General features: G+C 29.7%; 1 protein-coding gene across 5 annotated transcripts in view; it reads left to right on the forward strand.

Moving 5' to 3' along the window:
• Positions 1-21,911, forward strand: part of LOC142323248 (mucolipin-3-like) — a 97,335-nt gene that overhangs the window by 53,147 nt on the left and 22,277 nt on the right. For 4 of the 5 annotated variants that reach the window (XM_075362635.1, XM_075362634.1, XM_075362633.1 and 1 more), the window contains exons 10-12: positions 900-1,022; positions 2,817-3,023; positions 14,205-14,383. In XM_075362635.1, coding sequence (XP_075218750.1) covers positions 900-1,022; positions 2,817-3,023; positions 14,205-14,383 — 509 coding nt within the window. Of the gene's footprint in view, positions 1-899; positions 1,023-2,816; positions 3,024-5,041; positions 5,336-14,204; positions 14,384-21,911 lie in introns of those variants that run through there. The other variant, XR_012756058.1, reaches the window with a different exon arrangement.

Raw genomic sequence — 21,911 nt, forward strand, 5'->3', positions numbered from 1 at the left:
TTGAAACATTTATCTATAAAAATAATTGTTAAGTATAATATTTTGTATTTTGTTCTATTTAGCAAAGTGATGACCATATTAGCATATATTGCAGTTTTCAAAACTAGACTACTGCCTATACTAAAATAAGAATAAATTAAAACAGCTATGCAAAATTATATATTTTGATGAAAAACAAACTAGTCACCTGTTAACAGATAATTACCATGTTTTATTTTCCAGTTGAAGCTTTAAAAATGTTTTCACAAATTTTTACTGTAATATAAATTGATAACATATTGCAGTTCTCTGGACACTAATTGCAGGTCAAATTCTGTTTCAGTAAAATTGAGGTAAATTATTTAAAAATATGGGTTCCAAAGCTGTATCTCCATTATTATCTAATAGGTTTTTTAAAACTTTATAAACTGCCAAAAATACTTGTTTTGTGCATTTGAGTATATTTAATTTTGTTAAATTGCCAATAATCTTCAACAACTTAAAAATAAAATTTATAAAGAACTTTAAAGTCTAAAATGACTTACTTTTAATTTAATGATATTGTATTTTAATGTATTTTTTCTGAATAACACAGTTCTATATAACACATTGCAGGTAGAAGTATAGATTTAAAAAAATTTGAGAACTTTTTTTTTAATTTTTGATAATGTCAATAGTGTAGTGTTCAAAGAATGAAGGGTAGTATAGTAAAAATATTTTTATTTAAAAAAACGTTATTTGAACTTTACTTTTGATAGTGATATATTTGCTTTGTAGGAAACTTTGTTGTTACATTGTCAGATATAATGGCTATGAGCATAGTTTACCCATTAAAAAAATATATACAGCTACCATTACTAATATCTTTATGTATTCTTAAATATCGGCCATGTCATTAATTTTTATTCTTTATATTTTAGGTGGTTATTCTGACATTGAAAAAAGCTTGTCCACAAGTAGCAAGATTTTTGCTCTGTGCCATCCTCATTTATGCAGGATTTACTTTTTGTGGCTGGCTTATTCTCGGACCTTATCATTTGAAGGTAGTAATAATTTACTTATCAGTGTGTTATTCAGTTACAGCATTATCTCTTGTTATGTGTGTATGGGAGAGAGAGAAAGTGATAGTGTGTGAAATATAGTTGCCACTTCTAGTTCTGATTATCATCTGCATTTTAGTGTATGCTGATATGCAACTATATATTTGGCTTGATGAAGATGCTGCTGGAAAACCATTTCACTCGTTATGTTCCCTAGTTAGTCTGTTGGAATTCTTGTTATTCTTAAAGGTGTTAGCATCATTTTTTAAATGACTTGTGACTCATGTCAGGTTGCCTATAGCCAGTATGTTTACAGAACTTTTATATTTATATATATATATATATATATATATATATATATATACACACTTATTATTTATTTTTTTGTGATAATTTATTTTTAAATGTACTCGTATATGCCCAGTATGTGTAAGAGGTGTACCCCAAAAGAAAAATAAATAATTTTAATAAGATTTAATTACTGAAACATATTCTCTATCAAAATAATCTCCAAGTATCTATATACATATTTTTCCCCTCCAGGAAACCTTTTTAAAATTCCTCAACATAATTGTTATTCATAGGTTGCTGCAGTTTTCCTTTCACTTCATGTTGCAAAGATGCTTTTCTTTGAGATCCTTTTTCATATATGAGAACAAGAAAAAGTCACAAGGAGTGTGGTTAGCTAACTAGGAAGGGTGGGTGAAACAACAGCAGCCTTGTTTTTCTTTACAAAAACTGTTGCACATGGAGTGTGATGCATACAGGGGCATTGCCATGCTGCAGAAATCATTCACCACTTCCATATTTCTAGGAGTTTTCATCATACACTGGCACAATCTTCCCAAAACATCCAGGAAGATATGCTGATTCACTACCTGTCCAGGAGGAACAAATTGCCTGTGAACAATTCGTTTCCTACAGAAAAAGCAAATCAATATTTTTATCACATTCTACTGAACTTTATGTACTTTCTAGTCTCAACAAAGTCAGCAATAACTAGATTGTTGTGTTTGTTTTCAGGGTTATAATTGCAACACTAACTCTCATCCCTCATCACAACTCTTGAAAGAAACTCAGTCATTTCGAATTTGATCCTTCAAATCACAGCAGACATTAACATTTTTTTTTTATCTTTGAACTGAAGTAGAAATTTTGCAGCAACTCATTTCATGTTCAAACCTATTAAATTCACTGGCATGAACTCTAATACACATAAGCCAGTTCAAAAATTTGTTTAGTTGTCTGACAATGATCTTCATAGAATTTACTGTAATCTTTTCAAGATTTTCATCATTACTGTTTTTGGAAGATAGACCATTTGACATTTGGTCTTCAAGTGACATTTCCCCCTTTAGACTTGTGTTTTACTTAAGATTCTACCTTAAAAATATCTTAAAACATTACTGCTGTTTCAACAGTTGTTTAAGAGGAAACAAAATTTCACCCAGACATCCAGTTTTTTATAATCAACCCAAGAAAAACCACCTCAGAACATCTTATGAATCACACAGATTAGCACTTTAAATTTTTGTTTCTAAATCTACTGTATGTTTTTTTCTAGCTTGTAATTCTTTTTTAATTAAAGTTTAATTTTCCTGATATTCCCAAAAAGAAAAAGAGATTGGTTAATAAGTGGTTTTTCTAAATTAATTATTTTTTAAGTAGGTTTTAAATAATTGTTTTTTTTTTTCAGTGTTACAAAAAATTGCATTTTAATTGCAGTCTCTTTCTTGTGGTTTAGCTCAGTATATTTTAATTTAGTTAAAAAGTTGACTTGATTCTTGTTTGTTTCAGTTTCGCTCTTTGGCGAGTACATCTGAATGTCTGTTTTCATTGATAAATGGGGATGATATGTACGCAACATTTTCAATTATGTCTTTTAAATCACCATTGCTTTGGTGGTTCAGTCGTGTTTATCTCTATTCTTTTATAAGTCTCTACATTTACGTTATTCTTAGTTTATTTATATCAGTTATAATGGATGCATATGAAACTATTAAGGTGAGTAATTATCATTCTACACTTTTTTATGGTTATTTTGCCTTTTATTATTCTCAGAGTGTTCTATTTTCAGCTCCTGATGTTATCAAATTGCAAAATCTACTTCCATTACTCCCATGTAACCTTACAGAAGCATTTACTAACACTGACCTCAGTGAATAATTGAACAAATCCTTTATCTTCCTATTTGACTTCCTCTCTATGTATACCAGTCATTTTCTTTACTTTATAAGCTAGTTTATTAATAATTTCATATTTAAAGATCTATTGGAGAGACTGATCTCTTTGAGTAGTAGTGGTAGCACTACTACTCAAAGGCTGTGGAGATAGATTTTTAAAGCTGGAAGTAAATATTCATCTGTTAAACCTAAGAGGAAGACTTAATTTCTAGAATGGCAAATTATTTTCTCATTTCTTTCAGCTTATATAACTAATCTTTTAACTTCTTTTTTATTACTTGCTAGTTTTATTATTGCACAAGCTTTTTTTATAGATAATTTTAATCTACTGTATAAGAAAATAGTACTTCAAACTTCTTTGTTTTATTATTGTAACTATGCAAGCAGTTCTCAGACACTGTCAGGAAAATATTGACCAATGCCATTTTATGATGTACTAATTGTCACTTTATATTTCTTCAAATGTGAGTAAAAATTTATGATTTTTCTGGCTGTTTAACTACACTCTAATTCATCTACACATAATTCTCACTCACTCTGTCTGATAAGAATCACTTGGAAGTCTATTTTTAAACTGCTCTCGTTCATTGAAGCAATTTACCTTATAGTGCTTATATAGAATGAATTTAAAATACTAAATGAGCAACATCTTAAAAATCAAACGTGCACAGGTTTGAGAATTTTCTTAATTCTGTTATTCCTCAAAAAATGTTATAATAGATTAGTAAATATATCAGTCTAATATGGGCAGATGTAATTTAACAAACCAATGGTAATAAAAGTAATAAAGGAATGGTAACTGTAGGAGTTTATACATACCTCTAGATGTTATTTCTTTATCAATTGTAAATCATTACGAATCCCAGCATTCAAAGAGATTGTATTAAAGGTGATGACAGTGTAAGTAATATATTGTTTAATTAATTTAAAAAACTAATGGCAGTATTTTAACATAACAAAATTGAGCTTTTAATGTTAAATTTGTGAATCAATTAAGGTGTTAGAAAATACTATTTAAGTATAAAGGTCATTCAGTAAGTAAACAGACAAGTTCACATGGAAGGAGAACCTGTTTCACTAGTCAAGTGTGTAGAGGTCAGCTGAATGTTACGACTGTATGCTACACAGTGAGTAGTTGATTGCAGTCTGCTTACATTTTTATTTTCAAAACCCTTGTAAATATGAGCTCACTGTTAACATATTGCATCTAAGAAGAACAACATAGAGCAATTCAATTTTTTTTGTTTTTTTTTATCTGAAATTGTAGAACCAGTCAATACTTTTCATAAATGATACTCAGTATAGTGACTTGCATAAATGAATAGAATTTTTACATGAGTAGATGAATTTAAAAGCGGTCAAAAAATATTTTGATGGAAGCATCCAATAGTGGTTTTAACAGAGTTTTAAATATAATATGAGCAAGGGACTTTAAATGATCATCAAACAATTATGAAGAAAATAGTATAGAAATACAGAATTAATGTTAATACAGTGCATAAGATTACTTGTGAATTGCAATTTTTTAAGATAAAGCTATTGGATACTGGAAATGTTTATAGAATACTTATGATTTTCTATAAGCATAAGTATTATGAGTGGCAACATGCTAGATCTCCAATAATAAAGAAATTAAAAATGCAGCCTTCTTTAAACAAAATTATGCTTGTTGTTTTGAGATAGGAGGACTCTACTCTTTGTCATTATTTGGAAGATCAGTGTAATGACAACAGTGTCTTTTATTTGATGTTGCTAAGAAAGATTATTTAGAACTGGCTATTCTCATATTCTCACTATAAACGATGTGGATTGTTAAGTAAAAGAATTATTCTTCAACAGGACGATGCTGATCTCGTACGACCAAACTGACCCTTGATATGATCACTGAATCTAGCCTACAATCCCAATTTGCCACTGTCAGACTACCACCTTTCTATTAAAATCTGCTTTATTTACATGAAAGACAAATTGAAGGTAAAATGAAATGAAAACATAGTTCTAAAATCATTCTAAAGAATTCTTTGCTGATGGAAAATAGAAAAAATACTGAGAAATGGGACAAATGCATACTGATAGAGGGAGATTATGTAAAAGAAATAATATTTAAAGACAATGTATGAAATATTAACATTTGTAAGTACTTAGCAATAAATATATAAATGTTTGTTTTTGACTTATTGATGTATTATAAGTAGTTTATGTTATATTGATTAGATTGGTTTAACTTATGTTTTGGAAATAAAAATTACTTTGATTTTTGTTAAGATAAGTATAAATATTTTTTCTAAACTAATTTCTTGTTAGAAAATAAAATTTAGATGAAAAAGATTGTCCTTTATTATATTTAAACCGTAAATAGAAACTCTGAAAGAATTTTATAAGTGTATTAATGCTTTATTGGATTAAAAATATAATTCTTTATGTAAAAATGTAATTATTATTAAATCGCTAAATAAAAATGTAAATTAATAATAATAAAAAAAAATGGCCGTTAGTGAATACTGTTGGTACATAGAGTAAATAAACAGTCAGTCACTGATGTAGACTAGTTATTGTAGATTATCAATGATTGAGTTAAATGATTTTTTTTCTTATGAAACTGGATATTTTGAAAAATCTGTAATACTGTTGTAGTCATTTAATATTACTATTAAATTTTTTAACGTAACTCATAGGCTAGAAAATTTAAAAAGGGAAATGGGTAGGATGAAGGTGGATATAGTAGGAATTAGTGAGGTTCGGTGGGAAGAAGAAGGTGGCTTTTGGAATTTAGAGAAGCTTGAGCAAGAGGAGGTAAAGAAGATTTTTGAGGAGGACATCGCAAGAGGTCTGAGTAAAAAAGATAAGGTAGAAAATGTAGAAGAAGAATGGGAGAATGTTAAAAAGGAAATTCTTAAATCAGCAGAAGCGAACTTAGGTGGAACAAAAAGAACTGGTCGAAAGCCTTGGATTTCAGAGGATATATTGCAGCTAATGGATGAACATAGAAAATATACGAATTCTAGTAATGAAGAAGAAAGTAAAAGGAACTATTGACAATTAAGAAATACTATAAACAGAAAATGAAAACTAGCAAAAGAAGAGTGAATTAAAGAAAAGTGTTCAGAAGTGGAAAGAGAAATGAATATTGGTAAAATAGATGGAGCATAGAGGAAAGTTAAGGAAAATTTTGGGTGCATAAATTAAAATCTAATAATGTGTTAAACAAAGATAGTACACCGATTTATAGTACAAAAGGAAAAGTCGATAAGTGGATGGAATATATTGAAGAGTTATATGGAGGAAATGAATTAGAAAATGGTGTTATAGAGGAAGTCGAAAAGGATGAGAGGGGAGAAACAATACTGAGATCTGAATTTAAGAGAGCATTAAAAGATTTAAATGGCAGAAAGGCTCCTGGAATAGACGGAATACCTGTAGAATTACTGCGCAGTGCAGGTGAGGAAGCGATTGATTGATTATACAAACTGGTGTGTAATATTTATGAAAAAGGGGAATTTCCGTCAGACTTCAAAAAAAGTGTTATAGTAATGATACCAAAGAAAGCAGGGGCAGATAAATGTGAAGAATACAGAACAATTAGTTTAACTAGTCATGCATCAAAAATCTTAACTAGAATTCTATACAGAAGAATTGAGAGGAGAGTGGAGAAGTGTTAGGAGAAGACCAATTTGGTTTCAGGAAAAGTATAGGGACAAGGGAAGCAATTTTAGGCCTCAGATTAATAGTAGAAGGAAGACTAAAGAAAAACAAACCAACATACTTGGCGTTTATAGACCTGGAAAAGGCATTCGATAACGTAGACTGGAATAAAATGTTCAGCATTTTAAAAAAATTAGGGTTCAAATACAGAGATAGAAGAACAATTGCTAACATGTACAGGAACCAAACAGCAACAGTAACAATTGAAGAACATAAGAAAGAAGCCGTAATAAGAAAGGGAGTCCGACAAGGATGTTCCCTATCTCCGTTACTTTTTAATCTTTACATGGAACTAGCAGTTAATGATGTTAAAGAACAATTTAGATTCGGAGTAACAGTACAAGGTGAAAAGATAAAGATGCTACGATTTGCTGATGATATAGTAATTCTAGCCGAGAGTAAAAAGGATTTAGAAGAAACAATGAACGGCATAGATGAAGTCCTATGCAAGAACTATCACATGAAAATAAACAAGAACAAAACAAAAGTAATGAAATGTAGTAGAAATAACAAAGATGGACCACTGAATGTGAAAATAGGAGGAGAAAAGATTATGGAGGTAGAAGAATTTTGTTATTTGGGAGGTAGAATTACTAAAGATGGACGAAGCAGGAGTGATATAAAATGCCGAATAGCACAAGCTAAACGAGCCTTCAGTAAGAAATATAATTTGTTTACATCAAAAATTAATTTAAATGTCAGGAAAAGATTTTTGAAAGTGTATGTTTGGAGTGTCGCTTTATATGGAAGTGAAACTTGGACAATCGGAGTATCTGAGAAGAAAAGATTAGAAGCTTTTGAAATGCGGTGCTATAGGAGAATGTTAAAAATCAGATGGGTGGATAAAGTGACAAATGAAGAGGTATTGCGGCAAATAGATGAAGAAAGAAGCATTTGGAAAAATAAAGTTAAAAGAAGAGACAGACTTATAGGCCACATACTAAGGCATCCTGGAATAGTCGCTTTAATATTGGAAGGACAGGTAGAAGGGAAAAATTGTGTAGGCAGACCACGTTTGGAATATGTAAAACAAATTGTTAGGGATGTAGGATGTAGAGGGTATACTGAAATGAAACGACTAGCACTAGATAGGGAATCTTGGAGAGCTGCATCAAACCAGTCAAATGACTGAAGACAAAAAAAAAAACATAACTCAATTTTTTTTTTTTGCAGGATGCTAAATTGTTGCATTTTAGATACTGATGATAAAACTTCTGGTTTGGGTAGTTTTTGTGTGACTGTTACTTCAGTATTTGGTACTTTTTTGTGCATAGATGATAATGTCAATGACACTGATAATCTTGCTTTTGTTTTTTCTGTATTTATTAATTTTTTTTTTTTTCTTAATAGCTTTACTTCTTTTCCAGATAATTATATAAATATATATAATTTATATTTTTTTAATTCATTAATATAAACCACCTCACCTGGTACAGAATATTGAGGTACGACATGTCTTACCTTAATGTTATCATAAAGTACTTTTGCAGGATTCTGCATCCTCAGTCATGATTGAATTATTTAATTAAACTGCTTATTAAAAAGATATTAAAAATACTAAAATAAACCATGCACATTGTGTAATGTTTGTTACATTACTGTAATGTAGCAGTCAGTGTATTGTAAATGTTCAAATAAAAATTGTGCTGATGTAGATGTTAAAAAACTTACAGTATAGTCCTGTTTATATGTATTTTAGACATCCAGACCAATTTGGTATGAGGATATTTTATATGTTTTTTTTTACAAAACATCAAAACCACATTCTTCCACTTTTTTGGCCAATTTCTTTTAACATCTAGCATGTGCAGTATTATGAACTGTAGTAGCTCCTTAATGCAGTGGAGCCCTTTAAATTAGCCAATTTGGTTTTACAGATTTAAATAATTGGGCAGTGTACATTTAATTTGTACTGAAAAAATTTGTTTATACATCTATCTGTAGGAAAAAAAATTTTTACTTACACTTTATCATCATTCTCTAAAGTAATATTAAATCTTTACTTTGATAGATTGTTTGACAATGTGGAGAATTATAAAAAATTAAACATTGAGCAAGTGATTGCAGAATTTTTCAGTTGTTGATAACACGTTAAAAATCACTACATGGTTGAAGGAAAGAATGTTAAATACCTGTAGGAAAAATTATAGTCAGAAGGTGGATAAAAAAGAATATTACCTATTTTAAAACCACATTCTGAAGAAATTTCTGAAATATGAAAACAATTTACTGAGAAAAAAATATTTATGATGTATAAGCTGAGGAGTTGGTAGAAAACCTTCTGATGATGTTAAACTTTTTGAAAAGAAATTTTAGGATTTATGAAGTGAGAATGTGACAGTGAATTGATAAAAAAATTAATAAAGTAACACTAACTTATCTAAACAATTGTGTTTAAAGCGTATAGATAATGTTTTCAAAATGTCTGAGAGTTGTTTCAACTGAAGACTTGATAAGTGTCCACAGTAAAAATTAAAGTATGAAATGGTGATAGCTTTGGCACCACACAAAGAAGAAAGAAGATTTTTACATTACAAGGGAAAGGAAACTATAGTTTTTTTTTTTTTGCATTAGTAACTTTTAACAATAGTACTTCTTTGGTTTTGATGCAGTATAAAAATTATGTTAATTTCTAGAGTTTTACTTCAGTCACTACCTATTTGAAATTTATATAAGATGAAGTACATTTTGTAATTTTGTAAAACAATATAGGGGCAAATTTTAGTCAGACCAACCCTAAATTCTTATTTTTAGCTAATGTTTTTTTAATTTACAAGGAATTTTCCACCTCCTGTTGGACATTCTCCTTTAGGGCCACCAAGGTCTGAGGCTTGTTCCTGTAGACCCTTGATTTTAAAAACCCCCAAAGAAAGAGCTGTCAGATCAGGTGATCTTGCAGTCCAATTCAAATCACCAAAACGAGAGATTAAATGACTGGGAAACACTGGCTTCAGAATGTCCATTGTTGCTCATGCTGTGTGTGTAGTCGCACCATCCTGCTAGAACTACATGTTTCTCAAACCCAATTTGTGGCAGCAAGAAGTCATTGATCATGGTTGTATAATGCGCACTAGTGAGAGTCACAGTGTTGCCAACATCATCCTCAAAGAAATAGGGGCCAATGACTTTTTCTCTGCAAACACCGCACCAATCAGTGACTTTGAGAGGATGTAATGGCTTTTTATGAATTACATATGGATTCTCAGTGCCCCAAAAATGAAAATTTTGCTTATTTACATATCCACATAGGTGAAAATGTGCATCGCCACTCATGATTTTGAGTGGAAAATTCTCATTTTCACAAGCGTGGTTTATAAGAGGACCTGGCTAAACTGCACACGTGCTGTCTGCAGGCAACAACTTGTTTGTTTTGCGCACTTTTTATGCTAACATCTGTAAGTCTTGCACCAAAATTCACTGTAACAATGCCCAATTGCGTGGCTTGTCATCTGGTTGATGCTTGAGTGTCATTTTGGACAAGTGCAGCTACAGCAGCCATCTTCTCAGCTGTGTGAATGCTGTGGGGCCAGCCACTTCTCCTACTGTTCCGTGTTGAGCCAGTTTCATCAAGACGAGTGGCTAGTTGTCGCAGTGTTTGGCCAGTTGTTACCACACATTTAGGAAATCAATAACAAAATTCACGACCCAAAATCATCAACCCATTGTTTTTTCAAAAACATTGACACAATTATTCCATGGTCCTAGGGAGTATAGCAATCCATGGCTCATCCATGTGTATTTTGAATATGTGAAGAATAAAAATAAATTGATTAATACATAAATAACAACTATATGCCAACATGGGAGCATCTTACAATTGGGTGACGACTTTTGCGCTACCTGTTATACATACACACACATACTAAGAATGTAACAAACTTTCAGGACATGTTCTACGGGTGAAAATAAAGAAGAACGTTTGTATAAACATAGATTTGAAAACTGCTTCATTAGCATGTTGACTGGTGAAAGATTTTGCTCTGATTTGTGCATCATCACTAAAAATAAGCCAGAATAATTCTTGAGATCTAAATTAAGGGAGAAAATTTAGTGGTTTTATATGAAATTTTGAATAAAGACAAAAGATTGGGGTCAAAATACACACTATTTCATGTTTAGCATAAAATAGTTTTGTTAAATAGGTAATAAACACATAAATGGTTTAAACAAAATGTGTAGAGAATTTTGTTCTGAGTAAAATGGTATGAATAAAGTCTGCAGAAACTAAATACAAACATAAGAATTTTGTAGTTTATTAAAAACAAGAGATATTAAAATGTGGCAAATTTTAACTAGGTATTAAACAAAACATAATGTCCATGACAAAAGAATTAAATATTTTAGAAAAATAACAATCAAAATTTTAAAAAATAATGAAAAATCAAATAGAACAGCACATCAATAAAACAATTTATTAGACTTCTTTAAAGCTAATTAAAAATAGATTTTATCTAAATTGATTGGTATTTTTCAAGAAGACGCCCGCAGCTGATCTGTAGTTAGTCAGTTAGTTGATAGATGGCGCCACTGAAAGGAGAAAATAAATAAATAAATTAAAATTATAATTAACTTTATATAATAAATTTATACAATAAATAAATATAATCTAACCAAATTTAACCTGCTCTCGGTTCGCTCAGTAACCTTGACTAGTGAGCGAAGCGATTGTAGGTTAAGTTTGGTTCGATTATATTTATATTTTTAGATTTATTTATCATATAAATTTATATATATATATATATATATATATATATATATATATATATATATTTAGTTATTTATATAAATTTATTATACAGTGCACCTTCAATTTTCACAGGTGTGTTACGTTCCGGAAAATTTCGAAATATAATGAATTCATGTAAATTGAGACTTGCATTTAATGCAGAAATACAGGTTAGGTTCTTGTTAAGTTATACAGTAAATTTCTGTACTCAAAAAATACTGTACTTAATTTTACTATTTTATCATTACAGTATCATTGTATTTTTTTAATGATATATATAGATACAATGTACGTATTTAAAAAGAAAAATATGTACTATTTATTTATTTTCTCCTTTCAGTGGTGTCATCTAACAACTGACTAATTACAGATCAGCTGCGAGCGTCATCTTGAAAAGTATCAATTTGTTTGAAATAATTTATTTTATAAGTTGACAGTACTAACAGTAGATTCCAATTATTAAGTTTTTGTATCGCATTTGAACAGCAGTAAACATTTAGTAAGTGAATGGGAATAGTGCATGTTTGTTATTATCTAACATATATAAATATATAAATTTTTCTATAACGAACACATACATTTCTGTTTTTGGGTTCCACAATGGAAACACAAGAGCTGCATAGTGAGAGTATCATCTAAGATTATTGAATAGGAGGATTCCAGGCTACATAACCTTTACTTCGGTATTTGGTTCTTACATATCACTGGATCATTACTATTTTTTTATACACTGCTGAACAGCAAGAACATCCTGTCAGAGAAAAAAAAGTAATTCAGCAACTTAAACATAGCCCAGGCATCAGTACCAGAAGAATTTCTTACTGCACCGGTTTAACTAAGTAAGATGTGGCAAATACTTCCAAAAGATAGACTTCATCCTTTTAAATCTACTAAATTTACTTTTTAGAGATCTTACTGTATCTTTAAATTTTTGTCATTGGATTCTGTACAATGTAATAACATAGATTCTGTTTTGTTTACCGATGAAGCCACATTTCCTAGACATGGAATTTTTAATTAAAAAAAACAGTCACGAAAATCCACATGGCACTATCTGGAATACAGATTCAATGTAAACATTTTATGCAGTATTATAGGCAACAAAATATTGGGACCACTTATTTTCTGTGAAAATGTTTTGAGTGCTTCATACTTAAACTTTTTGCAGAATAATTTGCCAATTCTGTCAGATGTACCTCTGATAACAGGAAGGCTAATGATTTTCCAGCACAGTGGGGCAATTCCATACCTTTCTCTTGCAGTTAGACAATACGTTAACGCGATCTTTTTTAAACAAGGGATTGGACATGGCAGACCTATCAACTGGCCTTCAAGGTCACCTGACTTTTAACACTTCCAGACAACTACTTGTGGAGTCACTTGAAATCATTAGTAAATGAACAAAAATGTTACTCAAGAGAAGAGTTATTTATTAGAATTCTCAGAGTCGTACAACTAATAGAAATCAACTCTGTTAAAATACAAAAAGCCCAAAAACATTCATCAGGCAGAGTGCTGTACCCACTATGGTGGAGGATATTTTGAGTTTTCTATTTGTTTGTAAGTTGGTTTTATTTTTTGTGTTTGTTATCTTTCTGAAATATTTAATCTTGTCTTGTAATATTGAAAAATTTGTTTCATTTAATACCTAGTTAAAATCTGTCACATTTTGATATGTTTTGTTAAAACTTTGAATTCCTACTTTGTATTTATTTTCTATGGACTTTATTCATACCATTTTCCTCAGAATAAAATTTTCTGTAAGTTTTATTTAAAACTTTTGTGTGTTGATTACCCATTTAACAAAGTTATTTTACACCAAACAAAATAGTGAGGTTTTTCAACCCCAGTCTGTTTCTTTTACCCCAGATTTCATATAAAGCCGCTATTTACTGCTTAATTTGAGTTCCAAGAATTACAGTTTGGCTTAACATTACCAAAGGTACAGAAATCTTTCACCAGCTGACATTCTAAGGAAGTGTTTCTGAACCTATGTTTATATGAACTTTCTTCATTATTTTCACCAGTAGAACATACTCTGAAAGTTTGTTACATTCTTCATGAATCACTCTATACATAAAAACCATTTCAAATCAGCTATTTCTATTTTATACACTTCACAGTCATTGTGATCTCAAAAGGCTATATGACAATTTCAGATTATCCAGACCACATCCAACCCCCATCTAGTCTAGATCAATATGAGAGGGTTATACCGTTCTTTCAAACTTTTTTTTTCTTTTAGCAGAACTCCTTTTATTGAATAACACTTAAACTACATACTTTGATGCATTATCAGTTAGTAAAATAAAAACATGCAAATATGTTTATCACATACTTGTAAAAGCTATTTATCATATTGAATATAATTTTTATCCCTTACTATATACCCTTTGAATTTAAAATATCAAACTACTTAAAGAAAATTTGCTTAAATAGGAACAGCATAAATAATGAGATTACTGTATGTTTTGTATTTGGTTTAACTCATTTTTTGTTTTATATACTGTTTTAAGTACTTTGTTATTTTAACAGCTATTACTCTAATTGCTTTGAAATAATAATTTTTTCTAGCTTTATTATAAACAAGGCTTTCCAAAGAACGATGTTCAGGTATTCATGTCATCTTGCACCGATGAACCTTCAAGTAGTGTGTATCGTTCGCAGTCGTCTTCATCACAGTCGCAAAGTTTTCAATCTCCATCACCTTCACTAAAGAAAACTTTATCTAATTTATGTTGTTGTCACACAATGTAAGTAAAATGTAAGAAGAACCATCAATCCATGTACCAAATTGATATTTATGTGATGTTAAAGGAAATAAGTAAGTTTTAAATGTTTATTAGGGAAAACAACTGGTAGTTTAAATGTATTTGATATTCTTCTATACTGTTTCTTTTGTATAATTTATGTTAATTGTTACTAATATTTTTATAAATTGATTTATTTTTGTATATTTGTAATATATTTATGTAATAGTCATGTTTATCTGTGATCAGTTATTATATGTATTTATTCAGTGCATTAATTCTGTGTTATGCATGTGACAGTACATAATTGACGTCGCATAACTTTTATGATGTATAATAATTTGTATTTATTTATAATGTAATATAGTTATATTTATCATAAAATTTATTTGTTGTATTTCTTGAAATTATTTTGTAATATGGATTAATTTCTTGAAATTTTTAAGAAATTACCACTTAATCTATTATAGATCATTAGTATAATTGAGCATAAAAAGGTAGGTTCTGCTATTTAATTTTTAAGTAAGTTACTTCCGAATTAATTATTAAACTAGTCCCAATTAATGGAATTGTTTAGCCGAGTTATATAGGTGTTGCTTTATTTTATCTAAGTATTTTAATGAACAATTAAACCACTATTATAAAAATTAAATTTTACTGTATTTTTTAAATCAACAGTTAATTGAAGCAGTGCACAAATTAATGTAGTTTATAAATTAATTTTTTCAATTTGATAAAAACACTTTTTATTGCTTCTTTTTGTTTTTTTATATTTTAGAATATATTATTATCAAAACCTGTTGAAGAAAATATTTTTCTGGCATTTATAAACATTTCTATTTTCTTTTGTTTTATTCAGGAATTCTTACCCTTAAATTTTTTCAGTAGTTAAGTTTTTACATTTATTAAGTGTAAAAGGGTCATTTTTTAAGTAAGAACTGTTTTTTTGTTATAAGATTTAATGTTTTATTTTATTCCTATTTTAAACTTTGTTTATCAAAAAGTTCCTTGTTGGAAATGTGACATCTATCTAAACAGGGGGTTAATTTTCTAGTCATTAAACATTATCGCTAATCCATTTGAATGGCCTGACTTGTTTCTGTCTCTTAATTGTTTGTTTTTTTATTTGCCACCCTAACATTTTTTTCAAGTTGAAAAAAAGGGATCACAGAGTACTTCAAATTTATGAAGTAATGTTTATATTTTTTTGCAACATGTGGTTGGTGTTGTATCAGGTAACCGTACCTTATTTGTCAATTAAGCCTCCTAAGTTCATGATTAGGGAAGCACCTATTTTTTTTAACTTTTATAGTTTGTATTCGATATCAATACTTGTTAATTTTATGCCAATAATTACAATTTTATACCTTTCCTTATTGAGTAAATTACCTTAACTATTGCATCCAAGGGATATTCATCACCTACTTCAAATTCCTACATCAAATAATGTGGCTGCATTGCAAGCTTTCAGTCAAGAGTGACGTTAAAATGAATATGTCTTTGTTAGTTTATACTCAAGAAAAGATGCTTTCCATAACTTTCTTTTGGGTCAGAAAATAAAACTTCAAAAATTCATGAAACGCACATATGATCAGATGTCATGGAACCGTATGGATATGAAACTGTCAGTATTTAATGAACCACATATCAAAAGGTTAATCTAATCTTCAGTGAGCGAATGGTTCTTGAAGTTGTTTTTCTTTTTATATTTTTAGAGCGAAAAACAATAATCATTGCTAACTGTAATAAGGAAATTCTCAGAAACCTTTTTTAGATACTAAAAATCAATCGTTGAGGCAGATTTTCAGGCAGAATTATTTTCTAGCATGACAGTGTATAAATTTCATTTTTTCCATTGATTTTTGTATTTGATATCAAATAGATGTACATAAATTGAAAGCATCCATTTTAAATTTACTTCTGTTATTGACATCTTTTTTTTATCATTCCCCAAACTGAGCTAGCAATGAATGTTAATAAGACATATTTTTTTTACACGCTCTTAAATAGTACACTATAAATGATGTCCATCTGTCAAAGCATTTACACCGTAATTCCTGAACAACTCATCTGATTATAATATATTTTCTGTGAAGAAAATTATATGATAATTGCATGAACTTCTTGATAGGATTAGAAGATGATTTCACTTGGGATGTTATGGTTTAACGTAAAATATTTTGTATTTTATATCGAGCACATTTACTTAATCATTTTCTTATAATCAGCAGGTTAGCATGTCCATATAGTTGTGGATCAATACAAAATGTGTTCAGTTTTTTATTCTAGAGTAATAGTGCTTACATGTCACTATTTTTTTTTTTTTTTTTTTTTATTAATTTATTTAATTTGAACAACTTTTATATTTATTTTTAATTTATAAACATCAAATTTAAAGATGCATATTTAAATTAAATATACATCTTTTGGTTCAATAGCAGATGTATAATTTTTTATTTTTACGGTGTGTGTGTGTGTTGAGACTTAGATTATTTTTTTCTTAATATGCAAAGATTATTATTTAAACATGACAACTGGCAGGTTTGTCAGCATAGTTAGTTATAAAGTTCTTTAAAAATGTTATAGCATGATCAGTGGAATCATCAGGGAATAGAAACATAAATGGGGCTGAGTAAACAGTAGATAGAGAATTGAACACAGCAGATCTTCCTTTGCAAGTTGATTTTCCCTTCTTTTTCCTTATCCTTAGCCTTTCTTCCTTGGATAAGTACCATGGGAATTGTGTTAGCCACCCCTCCACTCTTTATGTAATAATATGCTGGCACACTCCAATTGCCACTGAGATAGCCACTTCTTTATCGGGGCAGTATCTCTAAGTTCAAGATTGTACAGACTTTTGTTTCCTGTCAGGGGTTCAAAAAAAAGGCAAAACAATGGCTAAAATTACTATCCAGTGAAGCCAGCCCTCTTATTCATCTTAAACTGTAAATCTAAGATAGAAACAAGGTTTAAGCAGTGTTAACTTTAAAAATGACCTTTTTATTATATATCTAGGTATTTATAAAGTCACTGGATATTTCTTTTCATTAAAGTGGACTATCAAAATGATCAGTCTTATTTATGGTTTGAAATTTTATATATAACGCTTAAAGATCGATAGTTATATTTAAAAAGAAATATATTGTAATCATTACCATGTGTATTAATCAGTATAGTACTAATGCTTATGTACCTGTTTGTGCAATTTAAAAATATATATTTAACTTGGACTCAAAATACAAACTATTCAGTTTGTGTAAATTCAGATTTTTTCAAAATGATTTCAGGAGTAGAAATCGTTGCTAGTGACAGTACTTTCAACAGCTTTGTAATCGTGATCTTGTTCTGTAGGAAGTAACATTCCATCTATAGAGATCACTGTTAAGCACCTATTATGTAAATGTTGCTTCTATGTGTTCAGTTTAAACATAAATTGAATGTCATAAAATATTAGTGTAAAGCCCACCTTTCAGAATATTGTTTATGTATAAAGCATTAAATGGAAATAGTTGTATCTACCATAATCTTGGTGATTTGAATATATATAATTAAATCTCTCTTAAATTAAAAACTTTTCCCATTTTTCTTTTATTTTTTATATTAAACTAAAATTTTCAGAATTAAAAATACTTATTTGAATATTTTAACAAATACGTAATTAAGAAAATACTTATTAAGAAATTTGTTAATGGTTGATGTCAGCCCTAATATATCTTAATGACCTTCAATTAAGATGAAATTCCATAAATCCTACATTTGTATTAAAATTGAATTGTAAATCTAATTAAACTTAAAATACACATAACAAGTAATCCTTGCAAAGCAATTCTTAAAATGAAGCCAGGTTATTATTTGTTAAAAGCCATGTTTTTAAACATATAGAATATTAAATGTTTTGCTTTTGTTCTGTGTTTTACATAAACTTTCATCGATGATATCAGTAAGCATCATAAAAAGATTGAAATAGATTTAGTTACAAATGAAAAGGATATCAATGTGGTATGGCATGAGGAAAAGGTAAAAATGAAAGCCAAGAAGAGAACAGAGTGTGATGTTAAAAAGACAAACTCCTCTTGTCTACTTGACCCCAAAAGCATTGAAAATAATACATGGCCGTAAATCATATCTCAAGAGAATATCAGTAGAGAAGTATTTGACTGTATGAAGCTTCGAAGAAAGTATGCAAAACATTACATGTTACTGTGAAAAGCACGCTAAATTTTTAATGAATAGCAGTGAAAGCATTTGCCTTTAAAGTACATAATGAAGAGGTACAAGAGACTACAAACATTTATAATTGTTTGACTAGAATTTTGTTTCAAAATTCTATTAAATTCAAATTATTATTTGGGATTTGTGGATTTTAAATCACAAAGGTTCTACAGTATTCAGATTATTTCAAAGTATTAAAAAAATTTGTTATTTTAATTTGATGAATTGTAAAAATTCTGTTGCTAATGTTACAATTTTTTTATTAGTTGAACACTTTATATTTCAAATGGGGTTTAGTTATATATTGTTGATTTAATTTGCAGTGAACTTACAATGTTATTAATTAAAGTGTGGCTTTGAATAACATAATATAGACAATAGCAATTATCTGTAATGAATGTTGAGATATTAACTTTAGAATTAGTTTCTTGTAGCGTAGAGAATTTAAAGTTAAGGTAAGGAAAAGCAATTAATTTTTTTTTGAGGCCACATTGGACCACTTTAGTCATTCATATTTCAGTTCCTCTTAAATTTTTGTATTAGCCTGGCCTTTTGATTTTCCCAGTATTTCTTCATTCTATCAGATCGTTGCTTCCTGACCTCGTCTGTGACCACTTTGTTATGCCTTTCTAATTTTTTAACGTTGAACCTCTTGTTTTGAAGTGCGTAGTTAATTTTCATTTTATCACAGGTGTCCTCAACTCTCAAGCCAATTTTTTGAAGATCTCTGGATTTCTCCAATGTATTTTTCACAGGTTTTTTTTGTTAATATTCCTTGTGACCAGTTGTTTTAGAATTCGGTTCTCAGGCATTCTTAATACATGGAAAAAATGGGAAATCCTTCATTTTTTCATTGTACTGAGAATCAGGTCGACTTGTTTGTAGACTGTTTCATTTGTGGCAATTCGTCTGACTCCGTCCTTGTGATAACTTTTATTTAAACAAGTTCTGATAATTTGCCTTTCTGTTTTAGGTAATTGGTTCGTTTTACTTTCATTCTTAATCTGAAAGATAGTCTCACAAACATAAACTGCCACTGGAAGAACTACTGTGTTATGATGAATCTTGGATTTTATTGAGAGAATTTTTATTGTATGTTTGCCAAGGTAGACTGTGCTATTTTAATTTTAGATATTATGTTTTGCCATATTTGTTTTTCCTTCAATCTGCAGTGAATGATTTCACCTAAGTATTTAAATTGTTCAACTATTTTTATTTCTTTATCATTAACTTTGATTTTGCTTATACAGAGGGAATCCATGGCCATTATTTCTTTCTTTTCTTAAGAAATTTTCAGGCCAATCCTTTGGGAAATTTTTTCTAGACTGGTGATTTGTTTTTTAACCTCTTCCATATTTAGTGCTAGTAGGGCAAAATCATCAGCAAATCCTAATAATTAATATTTATTGAATTTTTACCTGTTCCTGTTATTGTTTTAACAGGATTTTCCTTTTGCCAAATTTTAATTATGTAGTCCAGTGTAATATTGAATAACATTGGGGAAAGTCCATTACCTTGTCTCAGTCTGGTCTTTATCGGTTAGGGCTCAGACATCCCTCTAAATTTAACCTTGGACTGTGTGTTAATGTTAATTCTATCATTTTCACCAATTTTGGGTGAAGCCCATAATTTTGTATGATCTCTAGCAAAGTTGGTCTATGAATACAATCATTTGCCTTTTTAAAGTCAATGAAATTTGTAAATAATTGCTTGTTTATTTTAAAGTTTTCAATTATTAATTTTAATGTAAGAATCTGATCTGTAGAACTTCTACATGGCCTAAATTCACCTTGATATTCCCCTAATTGTGGCTCTAATGTGTTTTTAACTTTGTTTAAGATTTCTGGAGAGGATTTTATAAGTGCAGTCTAACAGTGTTATCCCCCTGTAGTTGTCTGGGTTTGTCTTATCTCCTTTTTTGTAAAGCGGATGAATTATACCAGTCATCCAGTGTTCTGGGAGTGTTTCTTCTTTCCATATTCCTATCACATGTCTGTGCAGTTCTACTAGTGTGTTTTGACTGGCATTTTTCCAAACTTCCACAAACACTTGATCTTCACCACAAGCTTTGTAGTTCTTCTATTGCTTCTGTTAATTCGATGTAGTATGAGGATCAGCTTCTTCCTGTTTAGATAGAACTTCTGGATTGGTTTCTACTAAGAGCAATTCTGCATGTTCTTCACAATTACAAAGTTTTTAGAACGCTTCAGCCAGGATTTTTACATTTTCTGAACTACTGTGGACTATTTTACCTTCTTCGTCTTTTAGCATTAGTGTAGGAGGATCAAATTTTTGCAGATATTTTCCAAAGTTTTGAAGTAATCTCTTGATTTATTTTTGTTAAAATTTTCTTCTATTTGACTTAACATGTCCTTGTCGAAATTTCGTTTGGTATTTCCAAATATTTTGTTTGTCAGTTTCCTCTGGAAGATTAAGTTTTCATAAGATTCTTTTGTTTTCTGTGTCTGAAGGCTTATCAAGGCTTTGTGTCTTTTCTCTACTGCAAGATCACATTCCCCATTCCACCATTGGTGCTTTTTCCTGGGTTTTGACGGGGCTAGTTCTTTTGCTATTGATTTTAATTTTGAAACAAGGTCATTTAAATTTTGAGTGTTTTCTATTTCTTTTTTAGTTTTATTTAGATATGTTTTGTTGTTAATTAAAGTTGCGGGGTCGAATTTCCTTTTAGTTTTGTTAGTTTATTTCTTCTTCTTAAGGGGTGTAAATTTTATTTTTATTTTCACAGTGTAGTGGTCGGAGCCTGAGTCGATTCCTCTCAGGACTTTGAAATTGTTAATTTCTCTATGGAAATCTTTATCCATGAAGAGATGGTCTGTTTGCCATTATCCTTTTTTATAATCAGGGTGTTTCCATGTTTTTAATTTATGGGTTAACATTTTAAAGTAGGTAGATTTAGAGATATGGCCCATTATTTCTACAAATATTGATTGTTTGGAGCCCATTTTTGTTAGTTCTTTGCTGTACTGGTCATTTACCTACGATCTCCCTATATCTCTTTTCCTTTCCAAGTTGGGCGTTGAAATCTCCAGCTAAGATCTTTACTTACGGCAGGGGTACTTTTATTATTGTTTGATCCAAAAGATCTCAAAATTTTTGTACTTCTCATTCTCCTTTAATGCTGTTTTTGTTGTTAGTTGGAAAATGCACATTAATGATTGTGTAAATTTTGTTCACAGACTTAAAGGTCAAAGTGGCCAAACAGGGGAGACTGTGATTTAAATTCTGTTATGGGGTCTATAATTTTTAAATTAACTAGAAATTCACATCCAGATTAAGGAACGCAATTCTTCATAATTAT

Source organism: Lycorma delicatula, chromosome 4 (assembly GCF_047948215.1).
Source record: "Lycorma delicatula isolate Av1 chromosome 4, ASM4794821v1, whole genome shotgun sequence".
In the NCBI taxonomy this organism is placed as follows: domain Eukaryota; kingdom Metazoa; phylum Arthropoda; class Insecta; order Hemiptera; family Fulgoridae; genus Lycorma; species Lycorma delicatula.